At 60.9% G+C, this 12,776-nt stretch overlaps 1 protein-coding gene across 1 annotated transcript in view; it reads left to right on the top strand.

Moving 5' to 3' along the window:
- The window catches only part of MYOM2 (myomesin 2), a 63,592-nt gene that overhangs the window by 13,543 nt on the left and 37,273 nt on the right, over nt 1-12,776 (top strand). The window contains exons 5-13 of the mRNA XM_039877342.1: nt 1,649-1,926; nt 2,231-2,432; nt 2,512-2,562; nt 2,725-2,889; nt 3,352-3,513; nt 5,637-5,778; nt 7,481-7,680; nt 8,242-8,295; nt 12,365-12,492. Of these exons, the coding sequence (XP_039733276.1) occupies nt 1,649-1,926; nt 2,231-2,432; nt 2,512-2,562; nt 2,725-2,889; nt 3,352-3,513; nt 5,637-5,778; nt 7,481-7,680; nt 8,242-8,295; nt 12,365-12,492 (1,382 nt within the window). The remainder of the gene's footprint in view (nt 1-1,648; nt 1,927-2,230; nt 2,433-2,511; nt 2,563-2,724; nt 2,890-3,351; nt 3,514-5,636; nt 5,779-7,480; nt 7,681-8,241; nt 8,296-12,364; nt 12,493-12,776) is intronic.

The raw sequence follows: 12,776 nt of genomic DNA, 5'->3' as shown, positions 1-12,776 counted from the left end.
GGGGGCCTTGCAGGGGTGGCAGGGAGGGTCTGAACTTTCTGTCCGGTTGATGCATTTTAATGCGAAACCTGCAAGACATGTACAGAGCTACAAAACTGCGAAGCGTCTTCGATACGTCGTCTTACCCTTCCGTTCCTGGCCGTGCGACGTGCGGGTCCCGGCTGGCTGTGCTCCAGCCGCTTGAAATGCATCCTGTGTATTCACTGTAGCGTCGACAGGTGGGACTCACAGGCGGCTCTACGGAGAGACAGGTCTGAGACGTGAGCCCCAGCTGAGGCGGGGCCCCAGCCCGTCTCGGCGCCGTCCCCTGCGTTTCGCCCTGACTCCCGAAGGAGAGTGGCTGGAATGGCAGCTTCCCGTCTGCCCGGAGCCTCAGACCCTTCAGGGGTTCTGCGGGAGAGGCGGCGGCGGTGGCGGCAGCGTCCCCTGCGGTTGGCACACAAACACCGGACGGGACGCGTCGCGGGCCCGTTTTCGCTGTGGTTTAAAAACTGCCAAAATAGAGGCACCAGTAGCACGCTGAGGAGGCGCAGTTTACAAACTGTGGGACCCCATCTGAAACCCTGACTCTGAACGGTACCGGGGGCTTCGAGGGGCATGCTCGGGAAGACGCCCGGGGCCCTCGGCCCTGGTGTCCGTCTGCGCCTTCTCTGCAGACTGGCTGTCGAGGAGGTTTTGATCGCCACAGCTTTGGTGCCCTGGCCTCCCCCCAGCTCCCGGGGGCCGAGAGGCCTGGCCGCCCGCCCTCCTGCGTCCCCGTGCTGCCGCGGGCCGGCCGCCCCCCGAAGAATGCCTTCCTGTTTGCAGAATGCATTTGTGCAAACACAGCGGATTCACGCTTCAGAGGAAGCATCACAAACAGCGAGATGAAGACGTTCCGGCATCGCCGCAGGGTCCGGAAGAGAAGCGATTCTTTCCGTCGCCCCGGACCTCAGCCCCCGCACGCGGCGAGTCCTGCGGTCCCCTGAGCCGGCGTCGGGTAGATGAGCACGGAAGGGTAATGCCTAGTGCTGGCGGGACAGTGCGTCACGGGAGTTTTATGCGTCTTACAGTCACTACCCTGGGCATGGCTGTCCCTGCCGTGTATGGAATCTGCGTGGCGAGTGGCCCCGATGAGCTCGGAATCGTCGCTTCGTTGGTGGGCCTTGCAGGTTGGCTTGTGCTTGTCCAAGGTGAACCCCAAGCGATGGGCTCGGTCTGAGCGTCTGAGGCGCCGGGCTCCGTGTGCGAGGTCGCCCCGGGCACTGCCCGGCACGCTGGCGCTGGCCGGGAACCTCACGGAGCAGAGGACCGCGTTCTTAGCGGCCGGCGTGGGTCTCTGAACTCACTCTCTCCTCGATTGATACACTGTGTGTTTTTGGTAAAGAAAACGTTTGCAGCGCCAATTGCAACGTAGAAGGAAACAAAATTACTAATGAGCTTGCAACACTGGATTCGTCTGCGGGGCGTCGGCTCCTTGAAGGATTTGGAAACGGGCTCATCCCCCCGCATCAGCGACACGCTCACGGCGCCGCTTCTCCCAGAGGCGGCAGAGACCGGCAGGGAGAGCGTGGGCTTCCGAGTTTTGTGGCCCTTGTTGCCCAACTTCTCCAAGGGTCAATCTGTTGCTCTGTTAATAAGACAATAGAATCTACTTTCCGGGGTGCAGGGACGGATACAGAAGGGCCGAGGGACATCGCCAGCAGTGTCCGGCATTCGGGGAAGCCCGACGGGGACCCGCCTCAGCGCGTTCTCGCCATTCCGGGAGCCGGTGGGAAGAGAGCTCGTGACCAAGACGAGACGCTCCGGCCTTGGGAGACGGGTGTGGGAGGTGGAAACCAGGGCAGTGCCCGGGCCTCTGTTCTTCCCAGGGGTGAACCTGCACCCGTCACCATCCTGGGACGACCCTCTGTGGGGGACCCAGACCTCGTGGTCACTTCATTTGGGGTGAGGGCATGAAGTCCCCTCGGCAGGGACTCCCTGGTCTGTAGTTCACCCTCTCGGGGGTTGAGGCCTTCGGAGCTGCCAGTTGACAGATGAAACCAGGATTCTCCATAGACAGAAAGACGGTCCGGGAGGGGACAGACTTCTGTTGAATGGCGGGAAGGGTTGTCGGCAGAGCCCGCGCATTTCCTTCCTCAAAGCCGAAGCCGAGTCCAGCCGGAATCAGACCCATCCGTGTCTATGACTGACACTCGCCCCAAGGGCAGGGCTGGCACTGGCCCAGACAGAGCTTTCATGAACAAAGAAGGGGTCTGGGTCACGTGGGCTGCTTCTGACGGGCGTTTGTCCAGGGGGGGCCACTGACTTGTCCAGAGCAGCCCACAGCGGGCTCGGGGCCTCACCTTGCCTTGTCTCTCCAAGGGCCAGCTTCGATGACACCGCGACCTACTCAGCGGTGGCCACCAACGCGCACGGCCAGGTGTCCACGCACGCCGCGGTGGTGGTAAAACGTGAGTGTGGGGGGGCGGGGGTGGGGGGCGCCTCCACGGCCTCTGCGGCTTCTTCCACTGCTGGCCCGTCCTCTTGCAGGCTTCCGAGGGGACGAGGAGCCACTCCGTTCTGTGGGACTCCCGATCGGACGTGAGCTGATTTTTTTTTCTCTTTTCGGGCAGACAAATACATAGTGACATAGCAAATAATTTAAAAAATTGTGTTCTAAAGGCCAAGCCTTTCTTTTTCTTATCGAAAGTCTCTCGCAGGCCTTCCTGGCCGGCGTGACTGTGTCACATTCTCTCTGCACAGTGCCCTTGTCGTCCGTGGTACCCTACACGCACTTCGACGTCCAGTTTTTGGAGAAATTTGGGGTCACGTTCAGAAGAGAAGGCGAGACTGTCACTCTCAAGTGCACGCTGCTGGTGACCCCGGATCTGAAGAGAGTGCAGCCGCGGGCCGAGTGGTACCGTGACGGTGAGCGTGAGGCTCCCCCGCGGCGCTGGCCGTGGTCCGGGCTGCGACCTCGGCCGCGTTTGCGTGAACGAGGTTTAAACCGTCGAGCCGATTCGGCGTCCCTGTCGACCGGGGTGTCAGGCGTCCACGGGGGGTCTTGGAACGGCCCCCTCGGATGGGGGGTGCCTAGACGAGGCCGTGAGGGTGGGGTGGAGAGGAGGCAGGCGGCGGAGGAGTTTGACTGACCCTCGTCTTTCTAACTGAAGACGTCCCCCGGGCCTGCCGGCGTTGGCCGCCGTCCCGTGTGGCAGCTGCATTTTCACAGTGACCCCCGTTCCCGTGTGGGCCTTGGAGAGAAACGGCCTTCGGACCGGGAGAGGCCGGCGCCTCGCGCCTCCCCGTCGGGCTGGGCGCCTGCCCCTCGCAAGGCTGCGCGCCCGGGCTTCACGGCGGCCGCTGACCCTGCCCACCGCGCTCTTTCAGACGTGCTCCTCACGGAGTCCCAGTGGACGAAAATGTTCTTCGGGGAGGGCCAGGCCTCCTTGTCCTTCAGTCACCTGAACAAGGACGACGAGGGCCTCTACACCCTGAGGATCGTGTCCCGAGGCGGCGTCAGCGACCACAGCGCCTTCCTGTTCGTCCGAGGTGTGTGGGCCCCAGGCCCGTGTGGGGATAGGCGGCCTGACCTGCAGGCTGAGACGGGGGGCCGAGGGCATGAGGGTGGGGGCGACTGTGTGCTCACAGACTTCCTGGACGTGCGGTGGCTGTCCTCAGGGGCACACCAACCGTCCCGGCAGTGAGTCCACGGGATCCGCAGGCCCGCTGGGTGGGGCAGAACTGGGCTCCTGGCCCTCTGGTTACGGGGAGAGTCACGGGGCTTCACAGAGGTCCCGCTCAGAGCGCCCAGCCCGGGCCCCGACTCTCAGCGGAATTCGCCGCACGGTGGAGGGGCTGCGAGAAGGCAGCCCACTTCGCGGGCCGCCTGGATGTCCCTGTCCACTCTCGCCCCCTCTCCGGGCTGCTCAGAAGGAAGAGGCAACGAGGCAGCGGCTGCTTCTGTCACCGTCCCTGCTCTGGTGTCCCATGTGTGTCTACGACACAGGTGACGGCAGCCGGGGCGCAGAGGCAGATGCACTGTCACCCGGACCCTCACCCCAGCCCCGTCGATCCACTTTATGGGAAGGAAAACCAGATGCACGCTGGGCGAGCCTTTCGCAGACATGCGTGTGCGTGTGCAGGCGTGTGAGCTGTGCACTCACGTGGGATGCATACAGCCTATGCGTGCAGGCACACGGGCGCGTGTGTGCGCGTGCATCGTGCATCTATCCCGCATTCACGTATTTTACATGTACGAAATGGATGAAGTTATGTATGTCATATGTAACGTATGTGTGCGTAGATGAGTTTGCAGCACGCACGTCTGTAACCACACATTCTTCTCTTGGTTTGGTCCCAAAATGTCATCGTCTCTCTTTTGCAAACGAAGACGTGGAGGCTCAGGGGCAGACGTTTCCGGTGGGGGAGGCCGGGGCCTGGCAGCCCGTGCAAAGCCGCAGCCTGTGCTTGGGGGGCGCCCCTCTCAGGGTTGTCCCGGATCTGGCTGTACCATCCTGCGCCCCCTCCCCCCGTGCTCCCCCAGCCCCCCCCTGTGCTCCCCCGCAGCCCCAGCTTTCTGAGGCCCCATCACAAAAGCCCAGGGAACTGTGTGTGTGCAGGATATCAGCACTTCCGTCACTAGTGCTTCTGATCAGCCCCTCTCCCCACCTCGGGAGGTCACGCTGGCTCTCTGCCCTCTTGTCCTCTCGGCCATCCAGCCTCAAGGTTTGCACCGCTGCTGCACCCCTGCCCCCTTTTGTGCCGCCTCCAGCCCGGGCCTGGAGCCCCCCATCCCCGTGCTGGCTCTCCGGGCCGGGATAACCTAACGCGAAACACGAAAACAAATACCAAGCAGATGCGTGCACCTCCCCCGCACTCCGGCAAGGTCAAGGTCCCAAACCTTGCAAGGCTGGGGCTTTGGCACCCCCGCCCGGTTCCACCGCCCCTGTCAGGCGGAGCATGACCTCGTTTACTAGCACCGCCAACGGGGAGAGAAAAATCCACGCCCGGGGGAGCCCGGCTTTCTCCGTGCATCCTGAATGTGAGCGAAGCTGTCTGGCTGGGCGTCGACGAACCTTAGACGAACCTTAGACGAACCTTAGCTCTCGACGGGGTGAGGAGGCTCTCAGGAGACGGTGTGCGGTGCTGGCCCTGCTGAGGCCGGCGAGGCCCGGGCCGCCGAGCAGACCCCTGCTTCAGGCGGGACGCGGCGTGCTCGGCTCTGTCGAGGCCGCCGCCGGCCTTCGGAGCCGCGGTTACTAAAACCGGAAAACCAAGCCAGCTGCATCGTCGTGAGGCGAATGAACAGATGGACCCCGGCGTCTGCTCACAGCCCGCTGGAAGAAAATTCTAGATCTTCAAATTTTTAAGGGCTTTGACATAGAAAACTGCTAAGGCAGCGCGTCCCGGGCAGCAAGAAGGTGCTTCAACTTGGGATCCCATCACGGAAAGTCGTAGACGTGAGCGTTTCGTAGAGAACAGGATGTTCGGAGTTTAAGAACTTATCAGTGCGTTTCTGTTTCTCGTCACCGAGTCATCAGAACCAGAAAACAGTCCGGTCACGTGCGCGAGGGTTCAGCAGTGGGTCCAGTCGGGCAGCTGGACCTGAGTGCGAGACGCTGTCCGCTGGCTTTCAGCGACTCTGACCCCGGTCGTTTCTCTCCCCGCCCCAGATGCTGACCCGCTGGTCACGGGGGCTCCTGGCGCACCCATGGACGTGCGGTGCCAAGACGCAAACAGAGATTATGTCATTGTCACCTGGAAGCCACCCAACACGACCACCGAGGGCCCCGTCATCGGCTATTTCGTTGACCGGTGAGTGACCATTGTGTTCTTCCGGGGGCGCGGACGTTCCTGCAGTGAGCGTTGCCATGATGACGCGCTTGGATGTTTTTCTGGATTCGAGTTCATGCTGCTGTTCTTGATGGCATCTGGGTTCTGTCTGCTCAGTGACGGGTGACGGTCGCCCAGCCGGCCGGGCCCCGTGCGGCCACACCGCCTTTCTGCTGTGACCCACGTCTCTGGTCCTGCTCCGCCAGGCGCGCTGTGAGCCGGGTCACCGTCCTGCCGAGGGTCGGCCTGGTGGGGAGCGGGCCTGGCCGAGCGGCCGCGGTCAGCCCCATGCCTCCCTCCGGAGGACTCGAGGGCCCAGGGGTGCAGCTGGGGACACGACTCCTTCACACCCAGAACCTTCATCTCCTTCCCTGGGGTTCTTCTTGTTTCCAAGTTAAAAACACTGACATTTCAAAGCGCAAAATGTTAGAATTTTTCTTCGGGTGAATAAGCATAGATCATCCTCGAGCCCAGCGGAGCGTGACCTCGCCGTGTCCCTCGCTGGGTGGCGCTCACACAGGAAGGACACAGACCGAGCCGGCGCGGTTGCTGGCTGTGCAGTTTACGCCTCACGCAGACTTTTCTGTCACCGAGAGCGATCGTCGTCGGAGGAAAGGAATTCGGGAGTGAGGCAGAAAAGTCTGAGCTAGTGGGTTGTTGGCGGTGGGCCCCACGGGAATTTAATCCGTACAGAACACGTAAGATGGTTAGTTTGGGAAAAAACCAGTCGGCTTGGTTTTCCGACATTCCGCCGGTTAAGTTCTCGGCACCCAGCACAGCTCGTTTGGCTGAGGCGTCCCCCAGCAGGACGCTGTTCCCACACGCTCCTGCGGGGGTGCAGAGTGCACGGTTCAGGGTTCGCCTTGAGTGAGAAAACCGCCAAACAAAAGCTGAGCAGAAGCGAGGGTCTCTCCTACCCCCTGGCCACACCGGCTTCTCGCGCCTTCTCCCTCGACGGTCCACTCTCTCCAGCCTCCCTGAGAAAAGGCACGCGCAGGGCGGGCCCCGGCGAAGCAGCCGAGCACGTGCGGGTCGGGGACGTCCGTGAGCTAATTTCTCTCTAAAACGGACACGCGGCCCTGACACCGAATGTGTCTGAGGCGCATTCTCCCCGCTCGCTCTTCTCCCGGACGTGAAGGTCCAGTGCTGAGCCGCCCCGGCCTTTGCGGGATGGGGTTAATCTCTTCCTGTGCCTGGACGTCCGTCAGGACGAAACACGCCCACTTGCCACATGAGTGGCGTGCTAGGAAGAGGCGTCTTGCCGTGGGGGACCGAGGGCCAGCACCCCGTGAGTCCCCCGGGCTCTGTGGGGCCAGGTCCATCCTTGGGACGCGGAGTGCTGGGCGGGCTCCTTTCCTTAGCCTCCGGCAGACGGGCACCCCGAGATTTTGTGGTGTAAGCTGAAAGGGAAGGCTCGCACGCGGGCCTGGAGCGGCTCTCGGGGGCGGACTTGCCTCCACGTGGGGGGTCGGGACCCGGGGTCAGGCCCCGGCCTCCAGCTGTGACCCACGAGCCGCTGCTGTGACCGTTCACGTCCGTCCTGTCCGCGCACGTCGGCGGGTGTCCTGGCGGCATTGAGCAACGCGAGCTTCTCTCCCGTCGTGACCGCGTCACCCGCGTGTGTAAAGCACGCACGAACCTGCGTGACTTATCGGACCGCGCCGTCCGCCTTTCTCACCTGAAGGTGTGAAGTGGGGACCGACAGCTGGGTGCAGTGCAACGACGCCCCCGTGAAGGTCTGCAGATACCCCGTCACCGGGCTCCGTGAAGGCTGCTCCTACACGTTCCGCGTGAGGGCCGTCAACAGCGCGGGCGTCAGCCGGCCGTCCAGGAGCTCCGACGCCGTGGCCGCCCTCGACCCCGTCGACCTCGGGAGGCTACAAGGTGGGTCGCCAAGGCTTCGAGTTCCGAGCACGCCTGGGGGACGTGGGGCCACCCTTAAGAACGTCGTCACGGGGGGGGGTGTGTCCTCGTCACGTCCCCCTCGGCCTGGCCGCACCCAGCTGACACCTGCGCCTCCCTGTGCTCTTTGCCGAAAGGCAGCCAAGTGGGTGCAGAACCAGCCTTTCCTAAGCCTGCAGGTGGTGTGATTTCGACACACGAGGACACTTAGGGGTGTCGAAAGCCGGCCACTCTGCTTGGGAATGTTAACTTCGCAGATGCTGCGGGTAGTGGGGCGGGGTCGGGTTTCAGGGAGTTACAGGTTTCAGGGAGCCACTGTGTTTTCCTCACCTGCACGGTCCTTTGAATCCAAAACAAAGAGTTGAGAAGTGTTAATATTTTCAGGACCTTTTCCAAGATATCAACTCTGGTCAGGCCAGGGCAGTGAACACGCTGTGGCCGTCATCGCAAAGGCGATTCGGACCTCGTGACCGATTAGGAAAACTGGCACTTTCTTAGGGAACCTTTGGATGTCAACGTTAGCATCACCCTTTCTCTCTGCAGCGGTCCACTTGGAGGGGGACAAAGAAATTGTGATCTACCAGGACGACCTGGAAGGTGAGTCCCTTTTCACTCTATTTCAGCTGCTTATGCCCTAGGGGTTTAGGCTTGTAATTCCAGACAAGAGATAGAGAGAGACAGACAGACAGAGAGAGAGAGACAGAGACAGAGAGAGACAGAGAGACAGAGAACACCTATTTATATGTAAAACTAAAAACTGTAGCTCCAGCTTGCAAGCTTAAGGTTTATAGAAGTTAAAAAAAAAAAAAGCAGGACAGAATGAAGGTGTGAGGAGGAAGGTCACGGTGCCGTGAGGCTTGGACACTTGTTTGCACTGGGGTCCACTAAGGCATTCTTTTGGGGACATACAGAGAAGAAACCAAACCGAGTCTGAGATCTGATGACTGGCTGATGCCAGGTTTCTCCCTCACAGATGCTGTTAGTGGAAGAGTATTTTGTTTTATTTGTTTAAGCAAAAATTTTATTTCTAATATTTTAACTAAATGGATTGAATCTTTCCCATCAAATCCAGTCCTTACTGGATTTTATGATACTTAATATTCCTTCCAGAGATATCCAGAAAGATAGATTTAATAAGGAGACTCTAGCATTATTAAACAGAAATCCCAACATTTTAATTTGACTTATAATTAGAGTTCACAGAGGAAAATGAGCGAAAAATCAAAATCGAAAAGAATGAATCAGGCTGGAACGGCCCGGGGAGATGGACTCTGAGCTCTTCAAAACTCTATCCGCCCCGAACATTGTCCCTGCAGATGCAGAAGTCACCGGCTGACTTTCACGTTTGCCCATGAACGGTGTCCACAACCATTTACGTTCTGCCCCATAAAGAGTTTCCTCTAGTGTCTCGAAAGGTACATGTACCTCCCAGAGGGACGCCTTTCAAGGGTTCCGGTTTGTCCCACGGGGACGTTTAGAGCCTTACTTAGAACCCGCGTGTCCAGGACTCGGAGGCCGGAGGCGTGCCCGGTGCGGCGCGGTTTGGGAAGGGCGCCTTGCTGTGGCTGCCTACATGACCGATTCGAACATGAGATATTCGAACGGGTCAGAGTGGCCCCGAGTGATATCGGGAGGGAGGTTCCCACAGCCGGCCACCTGTGTGAAGACAGATGGGACCAGTGATCAGATTTATCCTGAGTGGGCATGTAGGAATTAAAATCCAGTAACCGGCTGCCTAAAACTGCAACGCATAAGTTACTGTATCGATGTCCTGCATCAATGATGAAATGTGCATTATGAAAAGGTCATTGTGAAAAGTAACGGGGATACGAAATAATGCGGTCTAGTAAACCACCCCCAAAAGGAACTGTGCCGTTGGGGGGTGGGCAAAGCTGTCTTTTTACATATAGATATGGATGTGTTGGAAGGTAGTCGTCCAGCTGTCCACGAAGCGCCAAATAGAGAAATAGCATGTTTTCACGGCCTCGAAGTGGAAGTTTGGATGATAGACACAGCAGGTCTCGTGTCCAACCGAAACCGTCACAGGTAGCATTTCCCACGTTCCCTTCTCACGAGGAGGCAGGTTTGGCTGCTCGGCCTGGGCCTCCGCGGCGTTCGAAGCGTTCTGGAACCTGGAGCGTTTTAGTCAGAGCCTGGGGAAGCTTCCGGGGCTCTGGGTGTGAGGCGGGTCACGAGAGGCGGAGGCCGCACACTCCGCTGGGGCACTGCCCGGCCGGGGACGTCGGTGCAGCCGGAGCCCAGCGCGAAGGGCGTCGGTGTCCTGCGGTGTCCTGCCGTGTCCACGCGGCCAGCGGGCAGTTCCCGCGGTCCGGAGCAGACGAGGCCGGGAAACACCTGCACGCCGGCCGCGCTCCGGGGAGTCAGTGTGTCCACGCGCGTCCAGCAACGAATACGGCTCGTTCAAGAAATCTTTGGAGAGGACTCCACAGCGTCCTAAAGCAAACCACTTCTGGGCTCAAAAGCCCTTAGGGTTCACTCCTCCTCCGCCGTCTTCCCTTCCTCCTCCTAAGCTGACTTTTCTGCTTTTCACGTCGTTTAAGCTAGAAAAGAACTGGCGAACGTCGTTCGTTTCAGCAAAAACGAAGCGCTACTTCCGTTCGTTCAAAGTTGCTCCTCCGCCGTTTTAGGTGTTTTGCTAAAATTTTTCTACTCGCCTCCGTCCCGGTCAGTGCCCTCTCTCGGCCTCTCGAGTCCTGTCCGTTCTCCCCGGACCTCCTCCGCCTCGGCCAGTCCTGCCTGAGCGGCTCCGTGGAGAACGTTCCGCTCCCGGGAAGGCCGGAGCGGCTCTCGCGGGCTGCGGGGCGGCCGCGCGCACACGGCGGCCACTGCCCCGGGCGGAGGCTGCGGCGCCCAATCACGGCTGCGTGGTCTCTTGAATTCTGCCATCTCGGGGGTCCCGCGAGTTCCAAGTAAACGTCACGTTTCATCGACTCAGAGAAAAAAGCTTCTGGGCGAGCTGTGCTTTCCCTGGGTTTCTGGAACGAAGCCCACGATTCGGAACCGAGTCCTGGCCGCGGACCCCGGTGCAGCCGGTCAGTGGCTGTGCGGACTTGGGTACACGCTTCGCTTTTCTGATTTTTCGTCCCGCCTTGAGCTGACCCATGAGAACAGGGCTCCGGGGAGGCGTCCCGATGCCGATGGCAACCTGAGGCTGTCGTTGGCTTCTCCACTCTCTGCCCCGCCCTTCGGCTGCAGAAGTCTCCGCGGACGTCCGTTCATTCCCTCGCCCTCTCCTTGGCGCCCTTGGAATCCTGTTGCCTGCTGCCCGCGGTCGGGGTCACCCACCTGTCCAGGCCCATGCCATTGCATCACCTAGGGTGATGCCGAAAGCCCCAGTGAACTCGAGCATCTTTCCCTGGTTGGGGACCCCTCGCTGACAAAAGCTGGCCTCAGATAAAGCGTTTCTTACTCCATTTCTCTGGCCGAGAAGCTCCATGCCAGGCGCATGGACAGCGGGGCATTGGGATCGGAAAGTGGGGGTGCTGGTCTGCATCCGGGGTGCTCACGCCACGCAGCTCCCATCATCTCCTGCAGCCTCTGTCCTGGGGTCTGCGTCCGGCGCCTGGGAAGTGAATGACCCCGTGTCTGGGCTTCGGCGTGCAGGTCCCTTGGCGACGTTCTCACACCCTCTCTCTGCGTCACCTCGGGCGTGGACACAGCACACAGGTCCGGAGCGGGTGGCCGGGCTCTGAGGCGCCGCTCCACCCGGAACTCGGGTACCGCCTGCTGGGCGCTCCCGGCGCGGGAGCACGTCTACGCTGGCGGCTTATGAAACGGGGTGCGCCCCGACATGGGGCTCTGGGAGGGGAAACCCTGTCCTTTCGTGTGGTTCCCATGTGGCTGCTTTTCATCGCTGGCAGTGGAGTCCCCAGGGCAGCTGGGCGTGGAGATGGGCTCAGAGATGTCCCAGGGTTTCAAGCCTCTTGAGCATGTGCTAAGCTGAGGCTCATGACACTTTGTTTCCAATTACGGCTCATGCTCTGGGGACCCTCTGGCCTCATCGAGAAGCTCTGCGATCGGAACATGACACCCGACACCTGACGTGACATTAAAAAGACTCGTGTCAGGAGGGAGGTCAGAGAATGTGTGGGGCCGCAGATATGCTGTCCTAGTCACTTGTGGAGCTTAGCGCTGTCGCTCGGGGATTTCGGGAGCGCAGGCGTCGCTTACTGGGCTCGTGAGCGTGCGGCAGGGCGGCCGTGGCGACGTGCTTTAGGAGTTGACATGTAGTTTCAGTGCTCGGAGGAATGAAGAGAGCAGGGCGGAGAGTAGGAGACCTTCGGCCAGGCTCCCGCAGTGTAGGGCATGGTGGCAACACCTTCTGGGCACAGCCCCCCAGTGTGGCCAGTGCTGCATTCGGGGGACAGCTGGGTTCCCTCTGGGTGGACCTGCCCCCAGCCTTAGCGGGAACTCTGACCTAGACCCTCCTCCGGTGACCCGGCTGGCCTGCCACCTTGGCTCTGGGCGCACGGTCCGAGCCGGCAGCTCGTGTACTTTCCCAGAATAGAAGCGATGCCGAGGTCAACGCCGATATGGCGGTGGCTGCGCGCCCGCGGCTCGCCCACTGGCCGCGCTCCGAGGACGGGCCGAGCCCGCGGGCCGAGCTGGGCTCACCGGGCACTCACCGGGCTTGTTCCCCCTGCAGGCGACGTCCAGATTCCAGGCCCCCCCACCAACGTGCACGCCTCCGAGATCAGCAGAACGTATGTCGTCCTCAGCTGGGACCCACCCGTGCCCCGCGGCAAGGAGCCGCTGATGTACTTCGTGGAGAAGGTACCTGCCGGCCGAGCCCGCGGGTCTGCGGGGGGTCAAGGGCGCAGCTGGCCTACAGGGAGCAGCAGCCAAAGCCACCTAGCAGCGTTTGCTCGCTGCTGCCCAGGAGGGCCCAGCGCTGGCCGAGCTGTCTGTAACGAGCCCACGTCACGTCAGGGGCACTGTCCTGCCTCTGGTGTGGTGCCATCCGTGTGAGCCATGTCCCCGGTCTCAGAGGCCCTGCTGTCCACGTGGGCACCGGGCGGAGGGATCTGTGAGCCCCTGAGACAGGGAGAAGCCGCAGG

Source organism: Pteropus medius, unplaced genomic scaffold, assembly GCF_902729225.1.
Source record: "Pteropus medius unplaced genomic scaffold, Ma_sr-lr_union100, whole genome shotgun sequence".
In the NCBI taxonomy this organism is placed as follows: Eukaryota; Metazoa; Chordata; class Mammalia; order Chiroptera; family Pteropodidae; genus Pteropus; species Pteropus medius.
The sequence above is the reverse complement of the archived record's forward strand: the minus strand, read 5'-3'. Positions and strand labels throughout refer to the sequence as shown.